The sequence below is a fragment of the Columba livia genome, chromosome 7 (genome assembly GCF_036013475.1).
Source record: "Columba livia isolate bColLiv1 breed racing homer chromosome 7, bColLiv1.pat.W.v2, whole genome shotgun sequence".
Classification (NCBI taxonomy): Eukaryota; Metazoa; Chordata; class Aves; order Columbiformes; family Columbidae; genus Columba; species Columba livia.
The window spans coordinates 32,224,259-32,237,105 of record NC_088608.1 but is presented as its reverse complement, the minus strand read 5'-3'; the positions used below and the strand labels follow the sequence as shown (position 1 = coordinate 32,237,105).

Sequence of the window (12,847 nt, the reverse complement as noted above, 5' to 3'; positions counted from 1 at the left end):
AAAAAAAATTGAAAAAAAAAAAAAAAGGAAAAATAAAAGAGAAGCAGCAGCAAGCACAACATCATATTGACTGTGTGTATATTCACACTGGCTTGCAATCCATGGCTAATTACCCCTCAGAGATTGTGTGCTATGTACAGTACAGTGATGGAATTATGCACTTTAAAGAGCTTTAGTGAAGCTCTTAGGATGCCAAATTATTTATTTCTTTTTTTTTTTTTTTTTGATCCTCCTTTTCATTGCAGTGACTAATGATTTTTAAATGCACATGACCCATCCTCAAAAACAAAGGCAGGCATGTCAGTGGTGTTTCGTTTCTCTGGGTCTCACTTTTCTGGATGTGACACAACAGAAGTAGAACGCCTATGAAATGAAGTCTGGGGCATGGTCAGGGGATCTCCCGGGATTGCTGCCCTTCGTTAGTAAGGGGAAAGGCAAGTGGAACTCAATCTGTTTGGCAGCAGGTATCTTAGTTGGGATTACTGCAAGGAAAGAGGACTTGAAAGAGACTGTGGGTTCAAATCCATAGAAAAGCAGGCTTCATTTGTTTGGCTGGTCATGGATCACCTTGCCTGAACACTAAGAACCAGTGGTGGTGGTTTCTCCGTCTTTGTCAGAGCCAGTTGAACTGTTTCGATTTGCAGTTTCACATCAAAAAAAAAAAAAATAATACTGCCTACAAATTTCAGACCAAATTGTTTTGGCAAAGTGATAAGTAAGTAAAAAACAGGGCCTCATCGTAGGAAGTGTCAAGCAATCTTAATTTTAGGCAGAAATACCAGCTCCTCCTAGAGGAAAAGAGCCAGCACGTAAATAGCTCCCAACAGATTCTTAACCCAAGGAGACAAAAGGGTGACGTGCAGAAGTTGCTGCTAATGCCAAATTTAAGCTTTCCAATGGGAAAGTGTCATGTACATGAGGTTTGAGTTTGTCTGTGAGATGTGACTTGATGTTGAGGCAGGGGTGCTTCTTGATACTCTGTGATATTTTGGAGGTATTAACAGCTCTCCAGATTCTTTGGAGAACACCTCCAAAGGTACTATGATGGGAGTTGAAAAAGGAGGTGAAACACAGCAACTGGGAATGAAGTTGCAGGGCTGCTGTACTCCTCTGTGGCGGGCACTTGTTCTTTGACCATCCCTGCAGCTAGTAAGAGTGAGTGGTGCTGTGTCCTGTTTCACCAGCCTGGACCAGTGGGCTGTTGTTTTAAAGAAGGGGCTTCCAAAGACAGCTTGTTGCTCATGAAGGGACTTTCCAGCTGGGACAGATGGTAGCAGCTCTGAGGTCCCCACAGCTGCCCTCATCCTGCTCAAGGGTGAATGAAGGTGGGCCTGGGTGTGCTCCCAGGGCTAGGTATGTATGTAGAAGTTGCACAAGCCAGCCCACGTCTCCCATCCCACCTTATTTGTGGTCCTGAACCCCAGCAGGAGCAGTGTTACCCACATCCCCATGCAACCCAGGCAGCAGAAGCTAGAACAAGGCAAACAAGGACCTTCCTTGATGCTGCTCGGCCTCAACCCCTAATGAAACAAAGGGCACATGCCGCTTTGCAGTTAACAAATAGTTCTGCTGTTCACCAGAGAGCTGTGTGCACAGCTGTACATGGCGGTTGAACGTCTTCCTGAATCTTCTGGAATAATACTGAGTGGTGTTCAAAGTCACTTGCAGCATCTTCCAGGTTGTTTGGTGACAGTGCATTGTGTGTCCTCCTCATCAGTCTGAAACATTTCAGCTTGGGGTTCTGTCCTGCAATCCCCAGCTCTTTCTCATTTGAGCAGTCAATTTGGGGGGGTGTCTGCTCAGCGCTCTTGGGAACTGTGGTGACAATGTGCTGGATGCTTTTGGTGTTTAAGTGGTTGATATGAGAAAATGTATGTGTGTGTGTGTGTATGTCCCCTCTATTCTTATCATTGCTTTAATCTAACTCGAGGAAATATTCCTTGCTTGTTAGATATGTAAATTTTTAGGTACCTAATTATCTGTTTTATTTGCCAACTCCCTCCAGCCCCTTTCTTCCATGATCCCACTACCCTCTTTCATTTTCATTCCCTTAAATATGTGTAGATGATGAATAGCAAATCTTCTCAGAGAATTCTTTAGGAATATTTACTGTAGGGTTTTGCTTTTGTTTGCTTTTCTGGTGACTTGGAGATGGCATGGTGAGAAAAGAAACATGTGAGCTAAACCTGTTGGTTTGAACATTGTGTCAGAAAATATCCATAAATTGCAAGTTACTACACAGATGTATAGATTTAATGAGACTGTGTAATGCCATTTATTTATGCTAAAGAATCTGACACATACGGTACTGAAAAAAAGTTAATACTCTAAGAGTTATTTTATATTTTTCCATTGCCATCTGTCACTGCCTACATAATAATGATACAGGTGAAAGCCTAGCAATGCTTAAAAAAAAAATCCGGAATGAATAGTCATTTAAATATCTTGCTGCTTTAATAGCTGGTGTGTTTCAAGTTGAGAAGGAGGCAGCAGAGATACCCCCCCTCCCCATTTTTAGTATTTTAAATTTTGGGTCTAAACAGATTTAGATTCTTGAAGTGACTTCTGAAAGTGGCAAATGATTACGATCAGTTCTATCCTTGAAATTTGGAAAAGACACTAAACCAGATTCTACCATCCTTATACCATCAGTGTCTGATTCTAAGAGTAGCCCTTTTATGTACATCTTTAGATGTAGGTGAATTTTATGCTCTGAGTCCTGCCTCAATGTGCTGAGTTCAGTACTGCTGAGGTCACTGAACTGTGAGTGGGTCTCTTTAGATCCCAGCTCCCCAGATCCTGGTCATTATTGGCCATCTGAAATCAATTAAAAACAAACAAACCAACCAAACAAACAAACAAAAAATGTGATGGAAATATACCTTTTTCAGCTGTCTCAAGTGAAAATACCTGTCTCAAAGCAGCACAAGCAGCACTGTGCTTACAGAACTTGGCATTTACAAAGATTCTTAACGTTTTCCTTCAACTTTTTGCAGCTGTACTGTGGCTAGGCAAAACTGCTTTCCCTTTTTTCTTTTAATCACGGTGGTATCCAACACAGCAATGACTGTGAAGTGCATGGAGAGATGTCCCTATGCTCAGATGTTTGCAGTGATCCCGGGCTGCAAAAGGTCCTGTACCTGGGGATCTGCCCATTGCTTTGCATTAACCACTTGCCTCCAAGGGTGCAGACAAGGCTTTGGCTCAAATAAATGAAACAGGTTTTGTTGTTAATCTCCTTTTTACAATGTGGTGACAAAGACAGAAAATATTTTTGTGACAGGCACTTATCCTATAATTTTCCATGGGTTGATGAGTCAGGGGAGGTGCCTCCTTCAGAGGAGGAGAACATGGCTAGGTCAGGTTGCATTAAGATGATTTAGAGTTTATATAATTAAAAATGAATATATTTTTTCCTGAAAGCTGTGAGTGATCCAAAGGTGGAACTTGTAATGAAAGCCTATCACTTACTTAAAATAATGTCTCTAGTAGTAAAAATGCCAGAAAATGAAACCGAGTACCCGTTCCAGACCCAGGGAAGACATTCCACAGGGTTCAAACAACTTTGTCAGGTGTGTATTCAAATATAGTGCAGATCCCTAATGGAAAGTCCCTTATAAACGAAATAATCATTACTATTATAATTACTACTCCTTGTGTACTTTGGAAAGCATTTTAGGAATTTGTGTACTTTTTAAGAAGCAGAGATGACAATGAGTGAGCAATGAGGTTTTGGCCAATTTAAATGGATGTTATAAATCATTTTCTTTTTGTTTATAACATATGATCCATATACAGCAGTAGTTTGTCAGCATTTCTCAGTACAAACTTCTAGTTTTGGGTATCACATAGAATTCTCAGCAGCCTCTTAGAAAATCCAATTAGAGGTGAATGTCATGTCATCGCTCAATGAGTATGTTTCTTCTGCTCCCTTATTAGAATTTGAACCAACCTTAAAAATAAAAAGGTGTTCGTGGTCTTAATGTTTTGAAAGATAGTGTTTCGCTACCAGACGGAAACTGAATTTATTTTTCTTCCTCTCTGCTTTCCAGTGTGCATCTGAAATAACTCTACTGAAGTAAAAAGAGCTGTGGTAGGAGAGGAGACTGACTTACAGTATTTAATGTACATGTTGCAGACAGTGAGAGACTTGCTTTAGATCAGCAAGGGCTGTGAAAGACCACCCACATCACTGAACCTGGCCTCCTGCAGCTCACAGTAACTGTGAAATAAAAGTTTACGATGAAAGGGGGCCCTGGAGAACACCTGCTGTGCACCACAGCCCCCCCACATCACCTGCCTGTCTGTAACAAGCATAAAGTCATTAAAACAGAGGCAGAAAGTCTTAGTGATTATGATGTGTGTCAGGAGAGAAAAGGGGACTACAAGGGCTGACCAGGTGTTGCATAGAGGCAGAAAGTTTGCTAGATGATATTTACCCAGAAAAAGCATGTTTCATGCAATAGAAAAAGGAGAGGAAAAGAAAATCCCTATTCCATCTCACCTCATCAAAGTAGCCAAAAAAGTAGCAGAGTGAATAGATGTATAGCCAACAATTGTTCCTAATTTGACCTTAGGGAAAAATCCATGAGTTCAAGCCTAATAACTGGCTTAGCCTGAGCATCAGTAGAGGGGGCGGCAGCAAGGAGCCGAGTGCTGCCGTGTTCCACTCTCTTTCACAGGGGCTGGGTTCTGACATGGCAAATGGGTAACGGAGCATGGGGGTGAGGAAAGCTCTTCCTTGCACCTATGGGGAAACAGCAGAAACCTTGTGTTACGTTAAGCACGATACTTACTGCACCATAATTACTTTGTAAGTAGAGGCAAAAAGATAGGGGGAGGATGGGTCATGAGGAGTACTTTTCGTACCCTGGGTTATGAATACATGACTCTCATTTGTGCAAGTACAAGTTGCATAGTTGTATTTGTGGGTGTAATTTGGCCTGAGGTCCTTCTGGAGAGGAGTCTTGCAACACTGAGCAATCATATATATTCAGTTAGGAGTTACTCCTGCCAGATGGAGGTATGCAACATGGGTGACTTGTGGTGAGCAAACACTCATACCTCAAGGCTGGGCATGTGGGGCAAATTCTGGTCTAGATACTGCCATCCTTACTTATACCAAGGTACTCCTTACTCAACCTCTCAGGCTTTGTGCTTCAGCAGGGTTCTCACTGGATGCAATTCAAAAATAATTTAAACCATTAGAATTTGGTCCTGTGATAAAAAATTCAGGTCTTCATGCTGCACTCGCAGGGGCGTTGTGTGTTTAAATCTGAGCCCTTCCAGCTGTAACTGTGGTCTTTTCAGTTTAATATTTGTATAAGCTTGTATAGACATTTGAGCATAAAAGTTGTTCCACAGGTTTCACTGCTGCAGTCCTCATTCCTTGGCTCTGACCATGGACAGCTGGGTTGGGAGAAGCTGCCTGGTGTTTTAAAACCATTGCTTCTGAAAGCATGCAGTGGCATCCAGGGTGCTGCTCCACATCAGCCAAAGCTGGTTTTGGGGAAGCCCAGTCCGCCCGGTCAGGGGCTTGATCCAGTGGAAAATAGTTGATTTTTCTCAGGAAGGTTAGTTTGCAGACAGATTGGTTTACCACCCTGTTCCATTAGCACTGGTGCCAGTATAAAAGACGGAAAGGGTGGGGAATGAGAGGATGGCAACCATGGTTTGTGCTAGCTAAAACCTGACTGAAGCTTGGCTTAGCTGTGCAACCACATCCTAATTTAAACTAAACTTGGGTTTAACAGATCTGTTAGTCTACACTTACTGCACACACCACCTCCAGAAGATATGAAATAAGTATTCTGTTGCATTTAGTAAGAGTTTAAATTGACTTCAGAGGTAGCAGGCTTAAACTGAGATTCCTCAAGTGAAAACTAAAAATTTCTAAGGGTGCCTAAATAAGCTGATCATTTCTCACTGAATTTCTGGCGTATTAACCACCTCCATGTGGGTTTCAAGCATCTCATTTGCAGCATACAGAAAAGCACTGGGCACAAGGCTTCTAAATCTTTCCTTTTCCCCCCCTCTTTTTTTTATTAGCTATTAAATATTTGATGTAACTGTTATGAATGGACACAACCCTGCTGAGGTCACTGTCACAACATGGTGTCAGCATCTAAGATTCCCACCTACCCAGTGGCCAAAAGCTAAATCTTTGGCAGCTTGTGATAAACAAATTTGACACCCAGCATCGGGGATGTCCATGTGTAATGTAAGAGGCCCTGCTTAGGCTTATGTCACGTGACTTGAGAAAGGAGTTGGGTAATTCCCCTTTCTTTGCAGGTGATGTTCACCCTCATTTGTTCCATCCAGATACAACTTCTATCTAAACCTCCAGAAAGCCTCAGTCTACTGTGAAAGCAGAACTGGCTCCCTTGAAACACACCTTTCTAACCCCAAACTGAAACATTTTCCATTACAGTGTTGTTAAAGCAGTGTTACCCACAGGTGTCATTTAAGACATCTTCCTTTCTCCTGGAGATCATGGAGATCTACCCCAAAGCAGCAGATGCGCTGGCGATGCCTCAAGCAGACCTGGCTCTCCTTATTCCTCAGCATCCCACCTACACAGCTTTGGAGCGATACCTGCTTTGCACTAGCGCAGCACGAGGAGAAGGGGTGGCCTGTTTGTTTCTCGGGAGCTAAATATAATTTCCAGCTAATTTGTTTTTTAATGTCAATGTGTTTGCCAAGTGCTTAGTGGCTACGAGGGGACAACAGATCAGATTCCTTACCCAGTTCTGCCACTGCTCGGTTGGCATTCACACCCTTTGTGTGTGTGTCCTTTTAAAAAGTGAAGATTTGTCGGTGTTCACTTGTTTACACGTTTAATAGCTCACAATTATGCTGAAATGGACTTGAAAAGCCTCATTAATTAAGAGCCAAATTCTCACAGCAGCAAGAAACTCAAAAATGAAGTTTTCTTTTCATTAAGACCCCTTTATACTATTCCAGGAAGAAAGTATGTTTAAACATGCATTAAAGTCTCACTACACTTCTGGAGTGGTGTAAACACCCTCTTTGAGGACCCTTTTTGCTACCAGAGTGCTCTTAGACTGAACAAGAGTTGGGGCTCATTGTTTCCAGCTTCTAGCATTCCTTACCTTGAACTTTCAAAATCCAACAAGGTCGAGTTTTCCTTCCTGCCTCCCGCTGCCCCCCATCCTTAACTTTCATTTTACAAAATGCTTGCTGGTTTGCCACCCCAGCTCTTAAAATTGAATGTATTCTACTCACCATTACTGAGTGCTTTTAATAGTATAGAAACAGGGCATTTAATAGTACAGAAGCACACCGCATCTGAGTTTTGCAACGTGTAAGAACTAGGCACCAAGGTTCAAAACATGCAAGAAGTTGGGTCATTTTCTATTTGTCTTTAGCTGCCAATTAGCAATGTCATTAATCCAGTGCCTAGGAGAAGTTCATTATTAAAACAGATGGTGTCACTGACCATTGACAAGATGATATGCAGAAGGTTGTGCTGTAACTGCCTGTCACTGTGCTGTGGTAGTTAAATCTTGGTCTCATTTTCCAGAAGAAAGTAAAAATTTGTTAAGTTCTTCGTGTTCTAGGGTAAAGACATGCATTATCCAGGCTTTGAATATTGTATTAGGTTGTATTCCAGACAGGGAATCTGCAGCAGACGCTGGGAGAGTGAATGAACCGCCTGTCCCTTCTCTCAGATGAGTTTGGTTAAAGAACACGTTGTGTCCGTGTTAGCCCCAAATGTCCTTCTCTGGGTTCGCCCACAGAGCCACCCCAAGGCTCGTTGGGGGCGGCAGATTTAAAGTTTTCCTCCTCAAGGACGAGTATCTGAAGCTGGGCCAGAGCTTTGTTTCCTGATGGCAAGAGAAGAGGAATGGGGGCAGAGGCAGGGGAGGGTTTGAGGGGTCAGGTTTGCTTTTTCTGCTGCTCCGGGGGCAGCAGGAAGAGGCTGGTGGTGCATGGCTGCTGCCAGGAAAGGCTGACCTCCAGCTGGAGACCACAAACCCTTGGTGACAGTGGCCAGCCTGGTTTTCCAAGGCCACGGATAAAATAAGCAATGACCTAGGACAGCAGACAGTGGAAGAGACAGAGAAGCAGCGTCCTGATGCTCACTCCCTGATGTGTTGGACAGAAGGATTTCTGTTCTGTAGTGGGAATTGCACTCTAGCTTGCTTGCTTAAGAAAAAGATGACCAGTGCTTTAATGTACATCCCACCTGGGGATCAGATCTCTCAACAAGACAGGAGTTTTGTTTTGTTTCATTTTTTTCCCCAGATCTCACTTTTGAGGGAAACAAATTTCCATGACAGAGCATGAAATACTAGGGATATATTTCGTAGGTGGATCTTCCAACTTCTGGTTTGAAACTATGTTAATTTGAGGGTGAAGGAAATATTTTGGTACTGAAAACTTGCCAAAATGCTGTTTAACAGGGGATTGCAGTTTAATTAGCACTTAGAAGACATTAACAATAATTGTATTTAATTTGGACACTCAGGATAAAGTGTGATTCAGGATCAGCTGGTTGGTGCTCTGAAAAAAAAAAAAAAGAAACGTTGCTGCGTGGTCTGGTGAATATGTGCCATTAGCTCTGTGTTCATAAGTAGAAGCTTTTGTGGCTGCTCGACTCTTCCTCCCCCTGTCCTTCCTCCCCCCCGCCCCCCGCCCCAAGTGTTGTGCTGGCTGGGAAGAAGTGGAAGGAACTTGTATTAACTGGATGGGAATGGTTCGACTTCAAGTTCATGCTTTTGCAACAAGCTGAATTACAGTTTATCCCTATCTCTTTTGCTGTGATTTTTAGGAAAAGTGCCAACAACTTTAAAAAAAAAAAATCCATTTACTTATTTTATGCTTTGCTTTGCCAAGGAATGAGAAAGCTTGCCACTTTTAGCAAGCCTGTGAACAAGAAAGGCAAGGAAACCCGGGGTGAAATTTGACATGGAGACTTGTGTACGATGCAGGATAGCCATACACATCCCTTGAATATTTCTCTTTTCTTTGCAGCAGAGTTCATTGTGCACTCTGAGTTTGTGGCTGTAGGTGGAAACAGAGACAGTGCCACAAAATGTAGTTTCAAAGTCTGGCTGAGAACAGAGGAGACAAACTATGTACAATTTAAGCACCTGTTTGTATGCAAGCTACCACACAAGCCTAATATATACACCAGTATGATGTAAGGCAGTGGAGATGACCTGATTAGCAAAGCCCTTGCAATGAGCTGAGGAGATCCCTGCTGCACCAGTGCTCCCCTCCTTGGAGACCTGTGACTAGTCCCAGCTGAAGGAAACCTTCCCACAGCAACAAGAGCTAGCAGAGGGTTTCTGCAAATGGCAACGAGAGTGCTCTGTGTGTGCGTGAAGGTGAGGGAAGTAAAAGAGTAAACAGCCTGCGCAGCTTCGCAGAATAGCTGGCATATTATGAAAGATGCAACATGAATTACTTGGGCTTTGTGAACTATGTTTGCAGGAGTTGTGGCGTGCTGTATGTTTGGGGGGGACTGCATTTCAGCAAAAGGCTCGCTCCGTTTTGTTGTGCTGTTTATCTGCTTGGATGAAAGCTGTCATTCAGCAGAAAGAAACGCTATGGCAAGATAAAGTAAGTGATCTTCCAGTTTGTAAGCTCTTGCAGCCTTGCTTTTGTACGTGCTGAGCAGGCAGAGGTCCGCAGACTTGAATGGGAACTTCTGGTGCTCGGCACTTATTACAGTCAAGTGTTTATTATTCCATGTCAGAGAAATAGAGACAAAAATTTATGTACGTAGGAAGACACGTAAGATACAAAGCTTTCTATCTCTCTTGTGAGTATGTATAAATATACACAATTGGTACCAGGATTTTATGGTTATTTTGTGCATTACTGTGCATGGAGGGTGTGTGGGCTTGTGGCAGAAATACGGGGTTTTTGGTGAGAGGCTCAGGCCACCATTTTGGCTCTGCCCGAGCTACTTGTGTGGCCAGATGCATTAAATCCTGCTCCTGAAGGCAGTGAACTATTTATTTGGGCTTCATTCTCAGGCTTGCTGAATACCCCCAAAGGCTGCTATTATTAGAGGGAACTGCCGTTCCGTAGCTCTGGAAGTGGGCTCTCCGTAAATCACCAACGCGTGCTTTCCACAGGGAGGTGGGACTAGGGCCTCAGCCTTCTCTCCCTGCCTGTGGAGCTGGCAGTGCTCCCGCTCTCCCAGCCCCTCTACATAGGGTGCGTCCTCCTGGTCCGAGGCTGGTGATGGCAGTGCCACTCACCAGACCTTGGGCTTCCCATCGCTTGCCATGGTGTGGCAGGGCCCTCATGCTCACCATGCAAACAGCCTCCTGCTGTTCCTGCCTTTCCTCCTCCCCTTGTTGAGGTGGTGGTGGCTTCACAGAAGAAGCTATTCAGAAAAATGTATCTTGTCTTTGGGGGGTGATCTGCAATTGCTTAAACTTCAGGGTGTCTTTTTCATGGCTAGATTTGCAAGAGGCTGTTTTTAACCACAGATTTCTCTGTGCGTGCTGGTGGTAGCAGGGTTAACACTGCAGAGCAGAGACCTGTCTCGGGGGGACTGTGCTGGGTATAGGTGGGATGGCCGTCCTGCACCAGCACAGCCACGTGCTGCCCAAAGACACTGCCATTGTTTATTTATTTAAGCAATAAATTCATCTCTGTGGCAACAAAAATATCAATTCCATTCTATAAATGAAGCACTCGAGTATTTTCTAGTTACAGACTGTTTTGATGATGGTGCCAGCACTGATACTAGTCTGCTGTGATCTGATCTGGCTGTGTCCTTGCTCTGAATGGGCTTTGCCGTAATAGTACTTTCATTCCTTAGCTCCCATTAGTGTCTTGATGAATAGTGGAAGATGTGTTTCAACAATTTTATGATTAAAAAGCAACATCTTACCGTTGTTTGGTCTCTGGTGCCTTTACCCTGCTCATTATGCTTTGCCTAGGAGTAGCAGCAGTGATTTAGAGTTACAGCATCAACATCAGTCTCTGAACCTTGTGTTTTCTTTAACTGTAAATTCTGGGGAGGAGAAGGGAGGATGAAGGTAGAAGTCCGAGTAGTAGGGTTTGTTCTGGCATTTCCAGGATGGCTGTTTGAAATTCTAATGTCTCACAGCCCTTAGATACATTTACTCCCACCTCTCTCGTTTGGTTACCGGATGGGTCCCCTTGGGCAGCTGCTCTGGATCCCGCCTGGTCAGGGTTTAGAGACTCTGGCCAGGCCCAGGGCACACATTTGCACTCTGGGTTGGCTGCTGTCACCAGCATTCGTGCTAATGGCCTTAGTACAGAGGTCAAAGACTGCTTAGATATGAAGGCTGAGTTGCCTCCTTTTTAAACCCCTCAGCAGGATCAAGGCTTAGGGAAGCAGGCACGTGGGCTTACCCTCGGGCTGGCGCTATGGATGTGGAGTGTGGCTCTGGGACCGGTCTATCAACAGTTTCAACCAACGAAGGAGGAGCTGTTGAAATGGGGGTGTCTGGTGATTAAAACACCCCTGCACCAAAACCCCATGTGAAAAAGCCTGATGCATTTATTTTCTTCAAAGATTTGCTGATCTCACCAGCTTTCATAGTTATTGGAGGTTTATCCTCTGACCTGAGGATCACAGAAATCAGTGACGAGCCCATCAGTATAATCATGCAGATATGAAAGATCTTCAACTATATTTATTTCACTTGCAAATATAAATAAACCAGCGGCCTATGCTGTGCTTCATACATGTTTGCCTGGATGATGTCCCATTTACGTGAATCAGAAGATGGGAGCAAAAAAAGCACTGGAGGCTCATCCAGAGATTGGTCTCCCCTCTGTCAGGAAACCTGCCTTTGCAGGCAGGGTGATCTGGAGATTACTGACACAGCCCACAAGCCTGGCTTCACTTGGTCCCTGCCTTTTGAACAATCCTGCTTGAGAAGGGTGCTTGTTTCTGTGAGCTGTGGTGGTGTCATGTACTGTATTTGGAAACCCTGGTCTTGTTGCATTCGGTAGGAAACACGTGGAAGAATCTGCTGTACCTATGTCCTTTGCTCTTGTGACCAGGGCTCCTTGAAAGGAAGGGAGCTACTGTGTTTCAAGGTGAGAAGCAGGAGGTCCGTTCTTAAGCCTGCTGCATCTCTGCAACTTTTGGTAGATCTCTGGATCACTCTGTGCCTTAGTTTTGAATCTGTAAATTAGGGATAGAAATTAGTAATTAAAAATAAAATCTAAACCACACAAACCAAGGCCTTGAAGAAATATGCAGTTGTGACTTGTGGTACCATCACCACCATGAGGTCCTTGTGTTGGCTGAGCTTCAAGGCTGTGCTTTATTTTTTATAAAAGTAGAAACGTATCAATATTAGTAATTGGGAATGTAGAAAGTACAAATTTTTTAATTATTTTTTCCCTTTTTTTTTTTTTTTTAATTTCAGCAAATTCAGTAAAGCTAGAAATGCAAAGTGATGAGGAGTGTGACAGGAAGCCCCTGAGTCAGGAAGATGAGATCAGGGCTCATGATGAAGGAAGCAGCCTGGAAGAGCCCCTCACTGAGAGTAACGAGATGGCGGATAACAGAAAGATCCAGGAGTTAACGAGCGAGGGAGGAATCCGTCTTCCGAATGGTAAACTGAAATGTGACGTCTGTGGCATGGTTTGCATTGGGCCCAATGTGCTAATGGTACATAAAAGGAGCCACACTGGTAAGCAGCTGAAAGAAATTCTCATGACTGCCTGTGGCGTCTGATGTTGATGTTACGTGACAACTCTTCTCTCTTCCCTTTTCATTCATGGGGTAACAGGAGACTGGGGAGGGGAAAGACAGGCTTCATTGGTTTGTTTCTCTTCCTGCTCCACAAATTCTGGTGATGCTGTTCTTCTGGCAAGCATG

The 12,847-nt window shown here is 43.7% G+C and overlaps 1 protein-coding gene across 15 annotated transcripts in view; it reads left to right on the top strand.

Moving 5' to 3' along the window:
* IKZF2 (IKAROS family zinc finger 2) overlaps nucleotides 1–12,847 on the top strand; it is a 108,386-nt gene that overhangs the window by 49,256 nt on the left and 46,283 nt on the right. For 10 of the 15 annotated variants that reach the window (XM_065069074.1, XM_021286631.2, XM_005501694.4 and 7 more), the window contains one exon: nucleotides 12,393–12,659. The exons of 3 other annotated variants lie outside the window; for them this stretch is intronic. In XM_065069074.1, the coding sequence (XP_064925146.1) occupies nucleotides 12,393–12,659 (267 nt within the window). The remainder of the gene's footprint in view (nucleotides 1–12,392; nucleotides 12,660–12,847) is intronic. 2 more of the 15 variants (XM_065069072.1, XM_065069071.1) reach the window with 1 other exon arrangement.